The 23655-nt window shown below is 36.5% G+C and overlaps 1 protein-coding gene across 3 annotated transcripts in view; it reads right to left on the reverse strand.

Moving 5' to 3' along the window:
* LOC126480903 (integrin alpha-4-like) overlaps nt 1-23655 on the reverse strand; it is a 582211-nt gene that overhangs the window by 142749 nt on the left and 415807 nt on the right. For all 3 annotated transcript variants that reach the window (XM_050104300.1, XM_050104298.1, XM_050104299.1), the window contains exon 17: nt 11880-12043. In XM_050104300.1, coding sequence (XP_049960257.1) covers nt 11880-12043 — 164 coding nt within the window. The remainder of the gene's footprint in view (nt 1-11879; nt 12044-23655) is intronic.

A 23655-nucleotide genomic window follows, 5' to 3' on the forward strand; every position in this document is an offset into this window, starting at 1 on the left:
TTAACATTTACCATCATTTATTTTTCTTCTCCTTTCTTGTATTTATCTTTTATTTTCTCACTTTATTACTGGTGTTGTCCTGTCAAAGTCATCTGGATCTTACCCTCAGCACCAGCTTCTCTGAACTAAGCAGATTGGAGTTATAATTACAACACATCCTCCACTCCCATAATCATCCTGGTCTCAATCTCCAGTAATCCATTGTCCCTACACCCTCAATTCAACAGTTTTTAATTCTGTTGTCCCGTAACCCCCTAATAATTCCCATACCCGTGTCACCTGCAGCATGTGTCACTCCCCACAGACTCAGACAACCATGTACCACATGCACAGCCCATGTAACTGCCACCACTTCCTTCCTGCATTCCTGTACTCCATACGTTGAGAGAAGAGCTCTGACAGCTGGCAGTGCAGTTGCCAGTATTCAACATGGATGGGCAGAAAGCCAGCGGAAGGTGGAGCTGGGTGACAGGCTTTCCTGTCCCACTCTTCTGCCCGTGGAAACAATCAGCTCCTTTAGAACCTAACAATGCCCCATCATTCATTGCAGCATTCCTGTAGGGGCAGCATTCTGCTGACCGATGTGTTCCTTGGTGGAATATTTGTCACATGTACTACCAGTGTTTGTCACCTTACACACACACACACACGCGCATAAATATGTTATTTAATGATATTGCAGCCATTTGACTGCAACAATTTTTATTGTATTGTTGTACAGTTCATATTTTGCTGTATTTCATATCAGTCTGATATCTTTTGACATATAAATAAGTTACTGTACTTGAAAATCGTCTATGGCTGAACTCTGGATCATATAACAATAAAATAAAAAGTATTACCATCAAATGGCAGTAGCAACATTAAAAAAATTACCATGAGTATGGTTCCAGCCGAAATAAAAATTACACACAAACAGATTTTCAACATTAGCAGGGCAAAGCAAATTGCGCAAATGTTACATGTAAAATATCAAATAAGGATGTTACCTCTATTTTTCATGTGGGAGAACAGAAACCCCAAGATCATCATTATCTGATTGGATATCTCTCATTATGACCACATAGTCTTCGGTATCTTTGCTGCTGCTGTCCTCATTGTCTGACAAAGAAATTACAATATAATGAACAGATTCTTCTATGTTTGACCTTGTAATCTCTTTCCACACATGGTTCACAACTTTCTGGCATTATTCGTCTGGCAGCCTCATTTACCAGCCTCTCTGTGTCTTGCAACATAAGGGTTTTGTTTCACTCTGCAACATCTGCTTTTATTTCAGCCCAGATGACTTCAATTGCATTGTAATGGCAGTGGTACGGTGGAAGACATATAACTTTGTGGTTCTCTGCTAATGCATCAATCACGTAATGTGTCTTCTGAGGCTTGTATCATTTCACTAATTCCAGAAGTTCCACTTTCCACATATTCTGTTGAAAGCCTATTTTAATATCCTTCAACCAGCTGACTATTTTGTCTCTCCTTGCAGCAGCTGATGATGGCTTATTTAATTGTACAGAATTGCATGGCATATTGTCCATTACAAAAACACTACCAGAACTGTCATTTAGTAGAAAACAAGTAACAAACCAGTCTTTGAATGTATCTGCATTCATCTCCTCATTATAGTTGGCAGTTTTTTTTAACTGAAACATCATCATAACACTGGGCACAAAATGGTTCATACAGCCAGCATTAACTATAATTAGTCACCATCCCTTACTAGTTGGCACACTCATAGTTCCATGGCGCACGTCATCTGTCCATGCGACGGAATGTGCATGATGCATGATGACCCATGTTTTGTCAATCCATATTACATTTTCCAAATTCACTGCTAGCAATTCATGCAGGAAACATCATCTCCATGCTACAATGTCTCCGTGTTCCTTTAATACCTTTTGTCCTGAGAACTTTTTCCAATGGAAGCTAATTTTTTTCAAAACAATGAAGAGACTTGTCATTCTGCCTGTGAAAAAACCCCTGTCTATCAGCGACCCCATAAACTTTTTAAGTGTTGGATACTCCTTCCTGCCGTAGTATAGGTATATGTGCTGCCTGATTGCACTTCCATCAAAGTTGTCTGTTTCAGATACACGATATCATCGCTTCCTTGACCTTCCAGGCATCACAATAACAGAGCTTGCAGCTGAGTTGGCAGCCTCATTATCATTTGTGACTCTCTTCACTGTTGCTGTGGAGATGTTCAATGCTTCTGCCACTCTGTCAACTACTTTATTCATTGATATCAAAGGCCCAACATTGCCCCTTTCTGTTTCAAAGCAAACACACAATCTGTATATAAATTTATGTGCTTGCGATTTTAGTGTAGCTTCTTTCCCTAAAGCCCTCTTCTCTCCACTACAGGCTTTTCCACTTATACACACTTATACACACTTTTCCACTTATATACATGGCAAGAAACTCACAGAAGTAGTGGAAGCACACACATATTTATCAATTTGTAAATCTTTGTTTATAATTATCACATACAGTGTATACATATTTGGACATGTTATGACATTATACTTTTGTGAAGAAGATGTTGACATCAGCTAAACCAGTATTAAGTAATACATTGTCAGTTTACATAAATGTAAGCCCAAATGTCCAAGTTCTAATGATTTATAATATCCCAATTTTGCAGGCTTCTTAAGATTATAGATTAGTCTGTTAAACTAATAAAGCAAAATAACAATAATTGTGCAACTGACAACTAAATTTTATTCTGAAATATATACTACATTTGCTCTGCAAACAACAGCTATGAATAAAATCATAGTTCTAATTTTCATTAGTATTGAAGCAAGTGAATGTCAATAAAGGCTGCTAGCAATACCATGGGTAAACTAGATCTGAAATGAGTTAGATATAAAGTGTATATAAATTTATAAAATTGTCATAAATAAAGACCAGGGCCATTCAAATCTGTGAGAGAGGAGAGCTAATACATGTAAACATAAAGCATGGTGAAGCACATGGACGCTATTACAGCTCAGAACAAAGTGGCTTTCTGTCTTCAGTTCTGACAACAGTGTGGTATAATGGTGTGGGAGACAGACCAGACACACCACTGCAATACTTAGAACATACTTTGTGCTGTGTTTTTCCAGAACTTCAACATTTTGTGATATTGTTGTAATAAAAATATATCAGTTGCTTATTATTTTAGTGGCCCCTAATTTTTGTATGTGAAGAAAAAATCTTTGCAACTTTTCTTATCAAGTGTCATGACCAATTCTTTAACCATTGTATGGTATTGTGTTGTTATTGGTCCTGTAGTCTACAAAAGCAGCTTATGCCTAAGACACTGGAGAAGTCAGTTATACGTATACAGGTGAAAGGGATTTCTATGGTACATATTTAAAATTAAAAACAATACAAGTCAAATTTAAAAATTTATACAAAGCAATTCATATTTTTAAATATCCTTCAGTGGAATAAAATCAGTGATGCTGTAAATATGACTTTAAAGATGTTAGCCTCAACATCATCATTTACATCTTGTGAAGTTTGTTATAGATTTTAATTTCCATGTGGAAGGTGTGTCTTTAGTTTTATCTGATCATGAATACTGATCTTCTTGCAGTCTTCTGTCCTTACTTATTACATTTACTTTAAAGAATATAAGGGTTTCCAAAATGTAGATATACAGAAAGGAGAAACATCAGAGATCTTAATAGAACTTCACACAAATCACTAGGTTTGTGTCCAAACATGAATCTAATGACCCTTTTTGGTGTATGAATGTGCTGACAGGTGCTTTATGTGATCTTATATTAAAAGTGAGCATTAAAGTGGGCTTCATATATACTCTTCACTGTTTTCTCACTACAGCTACATTTTAGTGAGCAAAGAAGGTTGCAGGTCTTGCTCAATGGGACACTGAGACATTGTATCCGCTTACTAAAATTTAAATTCCTTTGAAGCCACAATCCCAAGAATAGGTTTCTGTAATGTCACCAAATAGATTATCATTGCTAGAGAGGAATGAGATGTTCATGTCCTTGTTCAAGTCATTGTAAAATTTTAGTGCAATTGTTTTCATACTATTTAATAAAGGCTGTTTATTCTGTGCTCAGAGATTAAATTATTTTGTGACACTGTTTACTGACTGCTGCAGTTTTTCCTTACTTTTCTTTTTTAATGGAGTTTTAGTGTCATCTGTAAATTTTATCATTTCATGATCTCCGTTTAGAATGTTAATGTACAAAAGGAACATAAGTGTTCCCATTACTGATAGATGGAATTTTAATATTCTGTAAGGTAGCTTTGCGAAGAATACTAATTCGCATAAGAAAAAGCACAATGTAATTAGCATGACATTGAAGAGTAAAACAATGAAAGAATATGAAATGAAAAAATTATTTAAGTAAAAATCAAACAATAGAAAACCCAGGATGCTTGCAATAATATCATGAAAAGGAAAGTTACTACTCACCATATAGCAGAGATGCTGAGTTCCAGATAGGTACAGCAAAAAGACTATCACAAATAAAGCTTTTGGCTATTAAGGCCTTTGTCAACAGTAGATGATAGACACACATGCACACACACATCCATGCAAATGCAAGTCACACACACAACTGCAGTCTCAGGCAACTGAAACTGCAATGTGAGTGGCAGCACCAGTGGATGATGAGAGTGGTGACTGGGTGGGGGTAAGGAGGAATCTGGGGCAGGGAGGGGGAGGGATAATACAGTGGGTGTGGTGGATAGTGAAATGCTTCATGTTAGACGGATGGCTGTGGAGATGCGGGGATGGGGGGAGAAGTATTGGAAAAGGAGAATAGTAAGACTGGGTGTGATAGTGGAATAAAGGCTTTCTAGTACTGAAATGGGTACAGGGAAGGAGCTGGGTGGGTGAAGACAGTGACTAACAAAAGTTGATGCCATTAGGGTTATGGGAACATAGGATGTATGGCAGGAAAACTTCCCACCTCACCTACGCAGTTCAGAAAAGCTGGTGTTGATGGGAAGGATCCTTATGGCACAGGCAGTGAAGCAGTCATCATTTCAATGTTGGTGGGAAGGATCCATATGGCACAGGCTGTGAAGTAGCCATCATTTCAATGACTACTTCACTGCCTGTGCCGTATGGATCCTTCCCACCAACACCAGCTTTTCTGAATTGTGCACGTGGGAACTTTCCCTGCAATACAGCCTACATTCCCGTAACCCTCCTGGCCTCAAGATTTGTTAGTTACTCTCCTCACCCATCCAGCCCCTTCCCTGTTTCCATTCCAGCACTATACAGCTGTCATACCACCATCTCACCTAGTCTTTTTACCTCTCTCCTTTGCCGATACTTCCCCCCTCTCACCCCCTCCACCACCCCTCCTTAGCCCTCAATCTAACCTGTAACACTTCACTGTCTGCCATGTCCACCATACTATCCCACCCCCTCCGCACCCCAGCATCCTCCTTACCCCCACCCAGCAACTCAGCATCTCTAGTATATGGTGAGTAGCAACTTTTCTTTTTGTAATATTATTATTTAAGTAACCACTTCCTAACAAATAAGACTGTCTGATGTTAACCCATATGATGAGGCAATTTTGGATGCTTATTGAATTTCCATGTGGAGGTCCATATTTCCCCCTGAAATGGTAATTTCTGGCGCAAACTATCATTTTAAAAAATACACATGCTTAGAAATTCTTTTTACATCTGTAGAAAAGATAGTATACATAGTTACAAAATATTTTAAATGAGTTCAGAAAATATTTCACACATGTTTAGACATTCTGGAAATATGATTTCAATGTCTCATAACTCTCTTCAGCAAGGTGCAGTTAAGTTTCACAGATAGTCAGTTGCTATATATAGTAACCAGGTTAGTGTTAAAATTCATAGTGTTTTTCCATTAGTGTAATAAACACAACAGACACTCATAACAGAGGCTTTAGTCACCAAATATATATTCTCCTTCACTGTTTACAACTGTATGCCAATGCTGGGGTAATTTTTCAATTCAATGACTGAAGAAGTCATGTGGTTTTGAGGCAAAGAACTCATTGATCCATGATCAGAATGCATTTTCATACAGAAAGGAAGATACTTGAAGTTTGTCTGACAGAGAGCAAAAAAGGTGAAAAATCCGTGGTCGCAAGGTCAGGCAAATAAGATGGGTGTGGAATGAGTTCCCATTGCAATGTATGTATGGTGTTTTTTGTCAGTCTACCACGATGTGAGCAGGTGTTACCACGGAGTTCCAGCATATCACACAGTCTTCCTGGTCATTGTTTTTGGATTATGTCTACAAGATGTCTCAGTTGTTGACAATAATTTTCAACAGTGATGGTTACATCTTGGGGAAGCAGTTTGTAGTACACCACACCATTGCTGTTCCACCAGATGCGTAACACTATCTTTTGTGAATGGGCACAGGTCTTTTTATGGGGAGTTCTTGCTTTGGTTTGGCTAGTCATTCCTTTCTTTTCCTTATGTTTAGCATACGGCCACAATTTATTATCTCCAGTAACAATACATGATAGGAATGGTTGGTATTGTTCACAAGCCAACTGATGATGAGCAAGCAGAGACGCACATATGGCAACCCACAGATTTTTGTGATTTTGGCTTAAAGCATGTGGTACCCATGCACCCAATTTTTGAACCTTCCCCATTACATGCAGATGTCATATGAGGGTGAAATGTTCACAGTTCATCATATTTTCTAGCTCTCAAGTACACTGATGTGGACCATTGTGGAGTAATGCATTGAAATGATCTTCGTCAAACCTTGGAGATCTTCCTGAATGTGGAGAGTCACTACTATAAAATGATCCTCTTTAAAATGAGAAAACTATTTTCTTGCCATGCTCAGTCCAGTGGCATTATTCCTATTCATGACACAAATATTTCTGGTTCCTTCTGCAGCTGTCACTCTATTGAACTCAAACAGAAGAATAAGTCAGAAATGGTCTGATAACTCCACTTGGCACTCCATTTCCTAGTGTTCACAGCTTCACTCATTACCTCCAAATGACAAAATGGCAATATGTAAACTGGAATAGCAGCAATCAACTACAAATAAAAAATGACAACTGATAACTTAATCCATGGCTACTGGAATACCAACATGCAAAACAAAAATGCTAAGAACTTATACACAACCTAATATATTATAATTAATATAATTTTCTCTTTGTCCTCATTTATTAAGATATCCTTTCACTATGCACCATATACCATCAGAGGTAAAAGAAAAACCCCAATTCACAGCCCTTCAAAACCATGTACCAGTGTGTTTTATTCACTGGTGCTGAAGACAGAAGGCCTTACAATCATCCACAATTTGTATTATCAATTTTATTCTCTAATGTTGAGCTTCGTGTGTTAAATTTGCTAAAGGTCTTTCTGTATGACAGTTTTTCTGAACTTGTAGTGATAATGACTTTTTCAAGATTTTGAGGGTAATCATTTTGCACCTTCGTGGAGCATTAAGCCTCATTTTATAAGTCTGCAGCATTGTCTGATGTTTCCCCAACATATGTACATACCTGTAAATAGTGTATGACACATTATTGCAAGTGAGATATGTAGAAAAACTACATTTAGTTTCATTTTCAAACTTTAAATTAGTATAAGGAAATTATGCTTGTCACTGTTTTCTCTTCTGGTACAATGATGAAAGTATTTGCATAATGATAACTAAGAATAATATACTGTTCCTGTCAAAATTTACACTTGTGTCTGATATTTCCCTATCTCATTGGTATGCCATATTTAATTAGATTATAACATGACAACTGTTCAGAAATAGAGTTAAGATTGACTTTCGTGTGTTTCACTCTCTCTGCTTGCTTATCTTTTCTCAGGCAGCAACTCATCCAACTCTTGGACAGACCTGGAGCACCATACTTTTCAAGCTTTCACAGCAGAATCTTATGGCACACCACATTAAAAGCTTTGGATAGGTCAATGAATACATCTGGTGATACCTGTTTCTTGTCTGTCAGGCTTCGTGTATAGTTTCTGCACTCATAAATGACAGCTATTATTGACTTCTTATTTGTGAATCTAATTTGTTTATTACATAGGATTTTGCTTTTATTTACAGATTCCATAAGTTTATCATGCATAACCTTTTACAATACTTTTGAAATGGGAAAGGCAATTGTATTGGGCCTGTGGTTATTAAAATTATCTCTTCCACCCTTTTTATAAATTGGAATTATCTTAATAATTGTAATTCCCTAGCATAGAAGTTTTCAGTACATTAGGGAAACTGCCCATTTGAAGTAGTTCAACGTTCAACAAAGTTCAGGCCACCGGTCTTATGATTGTTCGAGGGATACCATCAGTGCCTGCAGAGTTGCTGTTTTCTGGTCTTTACATTAATTTTGTAACTTGATCTTGTGTGACAGTGCTGATGTACACTGACATGCTGCATGTGTTCATTTTATATTTATATACTGAGTATTTTTGATTATTTTATCACATTAAGGGGGTAAGACCTGGAGTAGGAGAGGTACTGCAGGACATTTTAATTTCCACTGTCTATATTTTTACAAATAAACTCATAAAACTTTGTTAGCATGACCAGAAAGGTTTCAGGATCAACATTCATAGCAGTGGAAGTTCAAAAACATAGCAAATAAATTTTTTTACGTGTGAAATTTCATCATTTTTTCACTTACTATTAGCTGCATTTGTTGGTATAGGTACACTTTTCTTCACAAGTAAGAGAGATTCATTGAATAATTTTGTATAGCATACAAACCATACTTACAGGTGTATGAAACTCTAGAATTTTCCAACCCTATTAAAAACTGTAAAAACTGAGATAATTACCTATAAAATTTCTAAACATAAAGTTTAAAATGTAACAGCTCATTCATATTTTCATAAGTTAAATAAATTCTATAGTTTCATACACCTGCTGTATGGTTTCTGTGCTGTGCAGAATTCATCAAAGAATCTCTCTTACTTATTAAGAAAAGTGTACCTATAGCACAAATGCAGCCAATAGTAAGTGGAAAAATGATGAAATTTCACATGTAAAAAAATTTATTTTGTAATGTTTTTGAATTTCCATTACTATAGGTGTGAATTCTGAATCCTTCCTCGTCATGCTGGCAAAGTTTTATGAATTTATTTGTAAAAGTATAGACAGTGGAAATTAAAATATCCTGTGGTGCCTCTCCTGCTCCAAGTTGGCCCATTTGATGTCCTACCCCCGTTAACCGCAATGCTAGTGGAGAAGTTGTTAAATTTGTTGGCACTTATAAGGGGTTTGCAATTACTTTTTCAAGCTTGTTGTGATAGTGTTATATTTTTATATGATTTGATGCTTCACGATTTTCTTTTCTTAAAACACTTCCCATGTCACTTACTTCATTTGATGAACTATAAATGTATTCATCATTATGTATTATTTTTGGTGCTCTTACTTTTCTTAATATTTTGGAATATTTTTAATGATTTACATGTAATTTAGGTGAACACTTACCATGGTACATGTTTTATGTATTTGTCTCTTCTCTTGCCATGAAACCTTTGGTCCCATGCTTTGTTCTAGTATTGCCAAAATACAATTTGGAAATAATAGGTTAATACATCAATAAAGGTGTTATATTTTTCCTTTATGTCATTAAAATTGTGAACCTGTGACCATTCTTCTTTGTTTAGTAAGCTTTTGAAGTCGTTTATATTATCCTGACTATAGCATCTACATTTAGATTTAAAGATATGCCATTTCCAGTACTCCCTTTTACTTCAAGCTTAGTATTTGAGGTGGTTCTGACTCTTCAAGCTTTGAGGTGGTTATTAGAGACTGCATTGAAACTTTTTACAGAAGTTTTGAGTAAACTCGTCTTGACTAGAAAGTGATCTGAGACTGTTTTCTCAGGTAACAGCATGTGCTTCAGTCTTTAAATTGTAGGATGTAGTATGGTTGAGAAGCGTCTCTCAGTTTCCACTTTTTGTAAGAAAATCAATGCTGAAGAGTCCACAAATTATAAATCAAATTCTATTTTATTTACTGTTTATCAATAACTCCAATTTATTTAAATTGGTAAAGTGCAGCAATAATAAAAATGAACTTAATAACTATTATGGCTGCAATTTCATTGTCCTTTTCAATATTTTTTTGAATTAAGTTAGGTAAGATAGTGAAAACCATTTTTTCTTTATGCAATTCACTGCCTCACTCTGCTTGCCACAAATTCTGCACTAGTAAGAAGACAGAATGAATTTAGTTATTTCTGTGTTTTGATTTAATTCAGGATCAGTCCATTGATCAGAAAAGCATATTACCGAGATATCCTTTAACTCATCTATTAGTAATACATTAATTTAATATTATTATGCAGGGATTGTACATCATGGTGACAATTTTTATATAATTCTCAATCATGGATGGGTTGTCCTGTGTCACATTTACAGCATCACATATCTTTAGTTTAACCTTCAATCACTAGTATTGTTAGACTTGTTTTCGTCTTCCTTGTTTGAGTTCATGCACTGGTACATAGCTGTTTCACTTAGGATATTTTGAGCCTGTAAATTAGCATGATAAGATTGCTTACTGGAGCTATTTAAGAAAAATAGGTTTGTGAATCAAATTGGAATTCCTGGAGGGAAGACTACATTCTGTTCATGAAACATCATTGAGAAAACGTAGGAACCAGCATTTGAAGCTGACTGCAGAATGAGTCTACTGCCACTGATGTACATTTTTCCTAAGGACCACAAACACAAGAGAAATCAAGGCTCATAGGGAGATATAGGTCAATTTTCCCTTTCTCTGTCTGCAAGTGGAATGCGAAAGAAAATGACCAATAGTGGTAGAAGATAATCTCTGCCATGCACCATACAGTGGCTTGCGGAGTATAAATGCAGATATAGTTTCAGATTGTGCAATTATTTCACCTACATCTGCCCTAATTGCTGTATTCTAAGGAGTACCTAATGATTTTTTCTTACCTGTTTAGATGCATGCTGTGGTCATCAAACAACTCTACTAAAATTACTTGTACCTGGAACACATCCACAACTAAAGAGCTTGATTGAACTTCACAATTTATCGACTGAGAGATGGTTGGTGATATGTTTTGGAAGTGCTAGTGAGTGATATTGGATTCAGCATACCAATGAGAGGACATTAATCAGTAGTTGCATAATAGTTATGTATGGACTTTGCTTAAATACAATCCAGTGCTACCTGATGATTGTGACTAACTTTGTAAAACCAGCATACCAGATACTAATTGAATTGAATATTAATGAATACACCATTGAGTATTCACAACCCAAGGGGCCTGTTTATTGTTGCATAGCAACTTTTGATATCTATTCCACATGTGTTACACATGTCATAACTACTTTTCATTTTAAAAATTTCTTGTAAGTTTGTGCAGTCACTCTTGAGATATGAGAAATGAGCTATGTATACTGTAGGATCAATAGTTGTCCAGAGGCTCTATCACTTTATACTACACCTACATAGGTGAAAGTGGAAGTCAACCTACAAGCTACACAATGTACTACTTATTTAAGTCAGATATATTTCTGATGAATTCTTTACTTTTTAAAAAGAATTAATATTTCTTTCTATTTTGTATACTTCATTCTACTCTTTTTGAGAATTTTTGTGAATGTATAATACTATGGGAATTTTACTGTATTTTAAAGTTTTAGTGTATGATATTGGTATCAGAGCATCTATATCTCACTATTTGTATATATGTATATGTGTGAATTAGCCTATAAACCTGAAAACTAATAATATATTTCATACTCTAATTATCAACCTTTTTCTGTAAGCAAGTAATATAATTATATCAGACAACATAAGAAATCGAAATTGAATAACTAATTTCATGTGTAATTTTAGTATAAAAACACAATTTTGAATAATTGAATTTAATACTCACCCAATTATATATATGTCAGCTGTAGCTTTCAGCTTTAAGTCAAGTGAACATCTGTCAGATGAGCCATTGTTCAAACTTGCTGTGGTCAGCCATGCATTGAATGTGACAGATAGCAAATCCTTCTCAACAAGATGAGACATATCAACCTCAACAATAAGTTCATCCTGCAGATGATAGCATTATTCCAATTACAGTAAGAAAAATATATGTCATGTGCAACATTAGCATTCAGCTCTACCTAACATGTGATGCAATTATGACCTAAATGGGTTCCATCTGACAAAACTTATTCATAAAAACTTTAAACATAGCAGGAAGTAGTACAGCTTGATAAATAAGTATGTGAAGTAATAAAATTATATGGTAAGATTATAAATATAATGCCAAGTTAATCAGACAGCGTAGATGGTCATAGAGTGAATTTGGAAAACTTCAATTGATTTTATTCACACATTCTTACATAAAGCATATTTATGTAGAGCTCAATATGAAAGGGGCTGTTTAGGAACATGTAACAAATCAAATTACATATAAAAAGATTAGAAAGTTTCTTCAACGAGAAAGTGATACTAATCTACTGAAACCTACTTTCGTTTAGGAAGGGTGTAAATAAACAGAAAACTAGCAGATAAACAACAACTGCACTGGAAAAAACTGCTGCTTTCACACTTACACTAAGTGAGCAGCTCATTGTTTATTACCAATTGCTTTACATTTACACATGTTGTCTGATAACTTTCAAATAATATAAGCTACCTATGTGGTATGACAATAGTGGCCTATTTAGAGTGAGCATTGTTACAGTCTCGCTTCTAATGTGGATCTTCAATCTCCCAACATAGTGTTACTGGTCATAAGAGGAATGGTTAAGAAAGTATTTCCCAAATTATTTTTTTATGCCAGACATTATGTTTTGAAATTGTACTTAAAAAAAATCAACTTTTGATGCTAGCAAGTAATGAAACTAAGAAGCATATAAAAAGAATTGGAAACATTGTAGTAACAAATAAGAGTTAGAAAATTTGTGGCAGCTGTCGACCTAAATGACAACATCACTGACTACCAAGAGTGACTTTGTGGACTCCCTCTGACTGTTTAGTAAGCCCTACTGCTCTGTTGATGGGTGGATGTCCCGTGTATATTGTTTCAATGAAAAGTGTGTTACTCTACTTATATCAGATTGTGTATCTGATATACTACACCTGTCCATATTCTGAGTTCCCACATTGGTGACCCTGACAACTTGTGGCAATCGTGTATGAGGTAAAATTCATGCCAATACAGTTATGACAGTGAGACCTGCATATAGCCAATTTTGTGCAAGTGATGTGATTCTATACAGTGGGTCAACCTACACCCCAAGTCCTGGACACTGAAAGCAACAGACGATCCACTGTGGCACCTCATCACTGTACACTACATGCAGAAACCCTATGCACTGGACTGTAACATTCCTGCTGCATGGATTCTTGTTCATTCACCGTGGACAATGCATATTTCACACTACATGCAAATTCATTTGATCTACCCTTATTGCTGCTGGTTGCCTCACTTTTGAAAACAACCATGGAAAATACCCAGGTTCACCCAGACCAACCTTAAACCTGGCCTACTATAGTGGACACTTTATTTATAACTAGTGGTATCATAAATGAACTTTTACATCAACACTGTTCCATGAATCACCAACATCACATTCACATTGTTGACAACCATGCACTGCAATAACGGGTTCTGCATCCTTCCTTGCACATAGCAGCCAAGCTGACTGACTACTCCTGATAGCTTCCAACTCTGACATCACCATGCTTGGCTGGAACAACAACCTTTGCAGATCAACAAACCACAGTCTCTCCATGACCTACTCTGCATCTATACACCTTCTGTGTCATTCCTGGGCCTGTGCAGGATTCTGCCAAGATTGCCGCTCCTGTGCCTGTACAGGAAATCGCCATCATTTCTGTGCCTGGGCATGGGTAGACTGCTGCTGAGAACACTGCATTCTTGCCTGCACAGGACATTGTCACCGCAGTGCACAACCACTCCACATGGCCGACTCTGACATATCCAAGCAGAGCCACTTCACTGGCATCATACACTGTACGCCTCCACTGCAGCTCAGCACAGTTACTTGCAGCCTGTCAAAACAAATAACTTTGCGCCATACAACCTTGCCCTACACACTGACACATTCATGCACGATGTTCACTGGCTTGTGACTACTCAATAGTGCTCACACCAAGTATATCTACTTGAGAAGAATATCCTAGTCACCTCAATGTTTTGTCTGCAGCTCATGGTCATGTGGTAGCGTTCTCGCTTCCCACGCCCGGGTTCCTGGGTTCGATTCCCGGCGGGGTCAGGGATTTTCTCTGCCTCGTGATGACTGGGTTTTGTGTGATGTCCTTAGGTTAGTTAGGTTTAAGTAGATCTAAGTGCTAGGGGACTGATGACCATAGACGTTAAGTCCCATAGTGCTCAGAGCCATTTGAACCACCTCAATGTTCTGCACAACAGTGAATCTTTTCTCTCTCCAATGACAACTGTTTCTGGAGTTCACGTCTCCTATTGCACACATGAACATGATCCACTGACTCAGAATTCTGACGAGTGTTCTGCGAGGTTTTCACCCCTGCCTGTCCCACACTCACAACTCACATGCACATGGCCACAGTGCACCCAGAGATGACAGTGGCCATGTGTGTCTCCTTTCAGTGTGCCTATCTGCTGTTCAACACAACTATGTGATTAACAGCAATCTGTCCTGTTTCATATTGTTGCTAAACATCTTCAACAACTATAGAATAACTGAAGATCTGAAACAAAACCATTAAGCTAGGAGTTTGCAACCAACCAGAAACAAACTCTAGCTAGAAGTTTGCAACCAATGAGAAAAAAACTCTGATGTTACAAAAACTCAATGTTTATTACCAACATAACTAGAGAAGAAGTAAAAGCTATCAAGGAACTATTAAATAAGCACTAAACTGGCATTAATGGTAAACCTAGTCTGAACACAAATAACTGTTATAAAAGCTGAGTGAACCTCTAATACATATGTGTAATGGCATGCTCCAGACAGGAATTTTTCCAGAAGTGCTTCAAACATAAAAAATCATACCCATTCACAAAGTGGAAGAGATGTAATTAGTATCTAACTATAGTTTTCCAAAGTATTAGAATGATAACAATGAAAATAATCAGTTTTTGACAGTATAATGTGACTGGACAGATAAAAAAATATGGCAGGAGGAGAATACAACACAAGGTTTAACTATGCAAGCTTTTGGAAAAAGGGTACAGTTTGGAAAAGTCAGCCAGAACCCTGAGTCATGGGAGACTTACCGGATGAGATGAGAAGGAAAAACTGATTTTGAGAAAGGATTTTTAGATAGATTTTGGTTAGACAAAAAGTGAATTTCTCAGTGCACCAAATTACACAGAAGGGTGTATTAGGGTGAAACAGTTTTGTACAAATCAAGCTAAAAAATTAGCTCAGCCAGATTGACAGCTTAAAAAGGAGATGGTACAGTGGGACCCAGTGTATGGAACAGATGATACAATATACCAGTTTTTGAAATATGTAGGTAAATTAAATAGGGTGAAATAGAACCACAATAGGCATTTTGAAAGAGATAGTAATCAAAATTGGCACAGTAAAGAGGAAACATAGCAATGACAATGGTAACAATTATCATTGGTAACAACAAATGGTAACAATTTTCATTTTGGAAAGTAACATAGTAATAGTTGCAACAACTATAAAAACCATGTACCTATTCCATGTAAAGAGCTACGTAGTCACAGTTTTTCATGGATTTGTGTGCAAACAATTTAATTGTGGTCACCTACTATTTTTGCTTATGCTGTCATACTTTTCTACATGTGTAAATAAGTCATGATTTGTATTTTATTGTGTTCTTTCACGAGAAGTTCTAAGCTTCTTTTACAGTGTTACTTATCAATGTTTGGAGTAATGTTTTAACTAACTAATCACTTGAAAATCTGAAGCTGTAAGTACAAATCTCAGTCAGTTCCTGACCATTTTTCCATTTTTAATATAACTTTCTTTGTGGTACAGATGTGTTCAAATTATTAGACTAAATGATTATTGTTGATACTCTTAAGTTTCTGGTGTAAAAATAGGAGAGAAAAGTGTAATAATTGATTTGTTTTAATCGTTTGATCGATGCAACGAAATTTCACTTCCAAGCAACTCACAGATCACTGAATTTTTTACATTTGGTAACATTTGGCCTTTTTCTCTTCAAATTTTGCTGGTGTTAGTTGTCTGTGTACATGTGCTGAAACTTTGTTTACAGTAATGTTTAATGTTTCTGTGGTGTACTTCAGCTTGTTATTTATTCTGTCAACTTCTTGCTACATTAACAAGACATTATATGGCTTGTGAACTTGCATGGTTTTAGCTGTAGAAATACATTGTGGAGTATCCAAAGAAAGTGAGGTTATAGGGAAGACAAAAGATGTTTCACCTCAGAAAGTTTAGGCTGTGGTAGCACTTCTTGCTGAAAATCATTACACACAGCAGAAAATTGCTGTCAGAATGAGAATATTACAGAAAACTATAAGCAGAATTAAACTTTCAGTGCAGAAAGTTGGTGAATACAAGCCAGACAGGAAAGGAAAATGTGGACGTAAAAGAAAAATCAGTCTTAGAACAATGAGAAGACCTGCAATCACAGCAGCAATGATCCATAAACTCATTTCTACAGACATGAGGCATCAGCTGAAGGGTTTGAGTGTTGAAGTTTCAGCTATAACAGTGGGCAGGAGGCTGTTTGAAAGTGGTTCAAAGGCATGCCGACCAAGGAAAAAACAGAAAATCACACCTGCCATGGAAACCAAAAGATTGCAGTGGGCTAAACAACTTCAGGAGTGGACAATTGAGGACTGTGCTAAGTATGTACAATGATATGGTAAATTAAGTCAGTCTGGTGCCTAAAGTTAGAAGTTCTGGCTCGAAATTATGATGTTTTATTGATACTGAAGACATGCACGTTTGAATTTTGAGACTGTTGAGGTCTCCTATGCTATTATTCCTAACTTTTCTAACTTGCAATTCTGTACACATGCTTCAGGTATGCTTCAGTGAGGAACCTGTATTTACTGTGATGGAAGAAAGCAGCCAGTATGATCGTTGGAGACATGGGGAACAGTTCAAAGCTGAGTGTGTGCAGCAATGTGTGAAGCATCCAACTTCTGTTACTGTCTGGAGTATGATGTCCTTGAAAGATCCTGACAGATTACACCTTGTTGAAGGGACAATGAGGCAAGAACAGTCGAAAGAAATCCTTAAAAAGGAACATTTCCCCCAAATAAATGAGTGGTTTCCTAATAAAGATGCCATTTTCATGCATGATGGGGCACATTGCCACAAAGCCAAAATTGTTGCCAAGTATGTGGAAGAAAAGCAACTGAAAGTGTTGCCCTGGCCTGAGAATAGACCTGACATGAACCCAATTGAAAATTTGTGAAACAGAGGACAAGGAAATTTACAGTGACAACCAAAGAAGATCTCATGGAGAAACCAGAGGAAATCTGGTACCACGACAATGATATTGAAACACCATGTGAAACATTGATAAAAACTGTGCCACACAGGATAAAAATGTTGATTAGGAACAAAGGCATGCATAAAGAGTATTGAATGTACAAATATAATCTGTATGTGGATGTAAATGTGTAATAAATGGAAAGTTTTGGAAAAAATGTCTTTAGTCTAATAATATTAACACCTTTGTATATAATGAATTAGTTCTTGTGTCATTTCCATGTTGTTTTTAGTCACGATATTTGTGTAAAAGGACTCTGGAATCTGAAAATAACTGTTATAGTATTACTGCCTAGAATTATTTGTCATCAAATGAAACTTTGCTATTTCTTGTGTTCTAGTTTTGGCAATGTATGTGGAAATCACCACAACATTTCTCACATAATAACTGCAATTTCTTGTGCTGCATATAATTTACTTGTGTTTACTATGACAGAGATTTTTTATGTTGTCCAACTGAATCAATGTACTTTATGCAGATGTGAAAGAAGAAATTAAATATGACAGTGACAAATAATTAATGTACAGTATTTTAAAGAAAATTTCAGCGTTGTTGACATATTTGGCACAACTTATGGTCATTTTTTTTCGTACGTAAGTAGCTAAATAGCTCAGTTTCCGGAAAAACATGTAAGAATGAGCTAGCTATTTCATCCTGTAATATAATTTAAAAGACCTGAAAACTAGTTTTTCATATGTTAGTGTATAATCCATTATGTGACATGAAAACTAATGAATGCAAAATGTTTGTAGTAATCACAGACTAACGGACAAAATGAGTAATAAAATTAATGATCTTGCACATCAAATTAACGTAGAGGGTCTGCTGATTTCCACCAATGCTTGGTACTCACCAACCCTAGCTGGGTGTATTCATTCTTATTTTCTGGTGCACTCTATTCTAAGTCTTTCCAATCAGAGCTCCACTCCCACTGTGCTCTTCAGTTTTTGTTTTACTCTTTTCTATCCAGGGTCTATCCTAGTTGATGCTGCGACAACTCGTGTGGATTAGTGGACAGTTCTACACTTAAAGCATCTGCCATTTCGTGCAGAAAAAGATTCTAGCAACGTAGGGAAATAAATAATTTTTGTTGTAGCTTATTTTTATATGCTGAGGGTTCAATGTTCTGTATGAAAGTTAAATTTGGAAGTAAGAAGGTTCTGGTATCCATTTGGGATGATAAAGTAGAGTCAACTGTGGAGTTTGGTAAAATGTGAGTTTGGTAAAATGTGGAGTTTGGTAAAATGAATGAGATAGAAGGTTAATGATGGGCAACAGTAACAATATTGAAAAAAATAAAGTGGAGTTTGCTTCAGTGAAAATCAGTGATTATTGAGTACATGCAGAGAGGCTTGCAGCTGATGTTTATAGAGATAGTAATGCCCAAGAAGGGGTGTTTACTCCAATACAGAGGTGAACATTTACAATAAAGGTGCAGTGGTTTCTGTGTCATATGTTGTGGTCAAAATGGTAATGCATGAAAGAATGCTTGCTTTAAAGGAATAAGAGAGGTTTAAGTGGAGAAAAAGGTGTTGATGTTGTTATGACAGCTGAAGCTGTAAGCAATGAAACGTAGTTTAATGATGTAAGTTCTGTTTCATGTGGTATGAATGTAAGTGTTGAGCAGGCACATTTGTTTTATTAAACCATGTGAAAGTGAGATAGCGAGAGAATTGGATTCTGGTAATTAGATAGAAGAAACAAATATAAATTTCCAAAGTGATGTGTGATGATGTAGTGTATTATGAAGGGGATTAAGATATTACTGAAGAATGTAAAAGACATTGTAAAATGTTGTTGGAAAAACATTTGATTTGTGTTCTAAGAAATAGGAGTAAGCTCCTAACTAAGTACATTAATTTTGTTCTGTGATCTAAAGTACAACAAAGAGCCAAGGAAACTGCTACACCTGCCTAACATTGTGCAGGGCCTCTGCAAGCATGCAGAAGTGCCATACCATGATGTGGCATGTATTTGACTAATGTCTGAAGGAGTGCTGGAGGGAATTGACACCATTATCCTGCAAGGCTCTCCATAACTCCATAAGAGTACGAGGGGGTGGATATCTCTTCTGAACAGCATGTTGCAAAGTATCCCAGATATGCTCAATAATGTTCATGTCAGGGGAGTTTGGTGGCCAGCGTAAACTCAGAAGAGTGTTCCTGGAGCTACTCTGCAGCAATTCTGGACCTGTGGGGTGTTGCATTGATCTTTTGGAATTCCCAAGTCCTTTGGAATGCACAATGGATGTGATCAGACAGTATGCTTATGTACGTGTCACCTGTCAGAGTCATATGTCAGGGGTCCCATATAACTCCAGCTGCACACACCTCACACCATTACGTAGCCTCCACCAGCTTGAACAGACCCCTGCTGACATGGAGGATCCATGGATTCATGAGGTTGTCTCCATACCCATACACGTCCATCTGGTCTATACAATTTGAAACAAGAGTCATCCAACCAGACACCATGTTTCTAGTCACCAATGGTCCAATGTCAGTCTTGACGAGCCCAGGCAGGGTATACAGTTTTGTATCATGCAGTCATCATGGGTACATGAGTGGGCCTTCAGCCCCGATGATGTTTCGCTGAATGGTTTGCAGGCTGACCCTTGTTGATGGCCCAGCATTGAAATCTGCAGCAATATGTGAAAGGGTTGCACTTCTGTCATGTTGAATGATTCCCTTCAATTGTCATTGGTCCAGTTCTTGCAGGCTCATTTTGTGGCCTCAGTGACATTGGAGATTTCATGTTTTGCTGGATTCCTGATATTCACAGTACACTCATGAAATGAAAGTCCCCACTTCACCACTAACCCAGAGATGTTGTATCCCATTTCTCATGTGCTGACTGCAACACCACATTCAGACTCACTTAAGTCTTGATAATCTTATATTGTAACAGCAGTAACCAATCTAACAACTGTGCCAGACACTTTTTGTCTTACATAGGCATTTCCAGGCACAGCACTGTATTCTGCTTCTTTACATTTGAATGCCTATACCAGTTTCTTTGCCACTTCAGTGTATTTTGCTGAATTTTTTTTTAAAGCACTTCAAATAACTCAATGTGGACAAAGTGGTTTTATTTTGGTTGTAGGGTTCTTTCAGACAATAATATTTCATTAATTGAAGAGAGATTTATAAATGTTGTTTTATGAAGGCATATAAAGAAATGTTTTGTGTAGTTGTTAGTTATAGACATTTGTTGATCACAAGACTTTTAGGTATATCAAAATTCTTAGACGTTCTCATGAAATACAGATTCTACTATCTTGCCACTAGGACACAATCAATGAACATAGCTTTAAGTCAAAGGACAGAGATATAAGTAGATATTTTTGTTATGTGTACCTTCTTTTGTTTATATCATCTATGTTATATGGCTTTGTAATTGTTTTGAAAATTTGTGAGAAGAGAACTATGTAGGGCAAAATTTTGCTCTTGCCCTCATTTGAATGAAGTAATAATATTAAGGTAGTCAAAACTGCTGTACATCAGGTAATGAAGAACTTAAGAATATTGATTTGTTATACTCGCAAATCTTTTTGGCATAACAAGGTTTATTATTTCGAATCAAAACTATTCTCACATTTTATGCTTTTAAAATTTTTGAAGGGTAATTGTAATAAAACTAGATATGGTTAGATAAAAGTAGTAACTGATATCGGATCATATGAACTGACCGATTCCCAAGTTGAAGACTCAAAACCCAGAAATCCACTACCATATAGCTGTACGACAATGTGTAAATGTCAACTTAATTAAACACTTAATGTATGTATTCAACAACAGATAGTCCACCAGCGTTCTTACTATTTAACAAAATCAAACAGAGCATCCTCTAGATCATTGTAAAAAGTAGCATTTCAGAATGCACTTTGAGTGTGCAATTTAAAACAAGGAAGAAGAATAATAGATGAGTATTATGAAAACTGTTTATACAAATTATATCACTGCTACTTCTCCCTGCACACTAATTCACCATGCCAGGTGCTGTAAAAAAGTGACCAGCCACCCAAATTATTAATTTGCTTCAAAATTCATAAATCAACTTTGCTCTACATGAGGGTAGTGACGGTCAGAAGTACTGAGAGTCACATCATGGAGTTCATCCATGGAAAAGTCCATGTTTTTTAGAAACACCGATCTAACAATGTAGAATAACGAAAAGAGAAGAATCTGATGACAGAAATCTGTCAGACAGGATGTTCTTGTAAAATGACTAATTTGTAATCTGAGTTGAAAATTGAGCTTGAGTTGTAGTCTGACCAATAAATCAGGTTGTGGCCAGTACATAGCCTGTTCTTCTTCATATTAAAAGTAGCATTATGGGAAGAACAGCTGGAAGAAATGAGATTCTCTCTGGTATAGGATTAAAGAATACTTCAAGGTGGCAGAAACATAAAAGTTATCCTGTTGGTGTGTTCTGTGATACTGTTATAGACACTGATGTTGAGGACTATAAACTTCTACCCACTGAACAAGAATTTTATCTCATTAATGCAATCCCTCTTGCATGGATGGAGTCTTCTCTTCAAAGTAGAAAATAGGGAGTCATATAGACAGATTTTATAAGAAGAATGAAACTGATCTCACAATGGGGTAATGCAACATGTGGTAATCAATATTAATCCCACTCTTGTACTAACCCTATACAAATGATCTTCCAGTTAGTTTAAAGGATGACTGAGGTACTATAAAGTTTGTAAAGAAGCAAAAATGACATGCTATCATTATCAACTGATATAAGAGCTGAAACAATCTGGAGAAACTTTCTGCATAAAATTCATTGGGTGTACAACTGGATAACAAGTTTAACTGTTCTCAACATTTAAGGTAATGAGATGAAATCTTCATCAAGTGATATTTCAATAGGCATGACTGCATGATAGTTTGCTTATTTATGAGAGATGCACACCAGACAGCAACCAAATTGGTGACATATACACATTCTTGAGAACAGGTGCCATATGTTATCCCAGAGGATGGGGTGTGATTGGCTGGGGGGCTGGAACTACCCTGCCATAGTGAAGCAAGTGGGCTGTCTACAAGTAAAGAGGCAGAAGTTAAAATCCTATAGCGGCATTTTGTGTTCTTCACATGTCATTATATTTTGTAAAAGAATAGAGACATTCAGTAGGTGAAAACAGTGAATTAAAGACAAAGTTAGGACGTAATTTATGGTCATCAAGTTCTGTAATACAATTAGCATTTCCAGAGCTGCAACTGATCAATTTTACTACCAAATTTCAATATTAACTATGTTAATAAAAAACTTCCTGTCAGATTAAAATTGTGTGTCAAACTGGTACATGAACCTGGGACCTTTTCCTTTCACAGACAAGTGCTGTACCAACTTAACTATCCAAGCATGACTTACGAGCTACCCTCACTGTTTCACTTTTGGCAGTACCTCATCTTCTACCTTCCAAACTTGACAGAAATTACCCTGCATACTCTGTCAACTAGCATTTCTGGGAGAAAGGATACTGAGGAGACATTGCATAGCCACAGCTGGAGGATTGTTTACACTCTGAAATGTAATGTATCGTGCTTCATAATGTCCTCACAGATTAAAACTCTGCAACAGACTGAGACTTGAACATGGGACCTATGCTTTTTGAGGACAAGTACTCTACTGAGTGAGCTATCCAAGTACAACTTGTGAGGTGGCCTCCCAATTTCAGTGCTGCCAGTACCTCATCTTCTAGCTTCCAAACCTCACAGAAGTAAGTTATCAAATATACCTTGGAAGACCAGCACTCCTGGAAGAAAAGATATTGTGGAGCTATTGTTTCCAGAATGAATTTTTTCTCTGCATTGGAATAAGCATTGATGCAAAGCATTCTATTTTAATAAAACTGATAAACCCTCAGTGAGGTGTCAACAGATAGATCTCAGTAAGACCTGTCTATAAATATTTTCAATTGTTTGTTTAGCAGGTGAAAGACCATCACTAATTTTCATATTTGATTACTTTTGAGAAGCTGCATGGTTAACAGAGTGTAACACACAACATAATGCACTTGTGTTAAGACCTAGCTATTAGAATAAATATGAATGCCTGAGTTTTTAAGTTTATTGAAAACAAGAGTAGATGACACCATATGTGTATAATTAATATTATCAACTATATGAGAGACAGAGGCTGTGAGCTGTGTTTACATGAAATGGACTGCATACCCTGGACCAACTGAA

Source organism: Schistocerca serialis, chromosome 5, assembly GCF_023864345.2.
Source record: "Schistocerca serialis cubense isolate TAMUIC-IGC-003099 chromosome 5, iqSchSeri2.2, whole genome shotgun sequence".
Lineage (NCBI taxonomy): Eukaryota > Metazoa > Arthropoda > Insecta > Orthoptera > Acrididae > Schistocerca > Schistocerca serialis.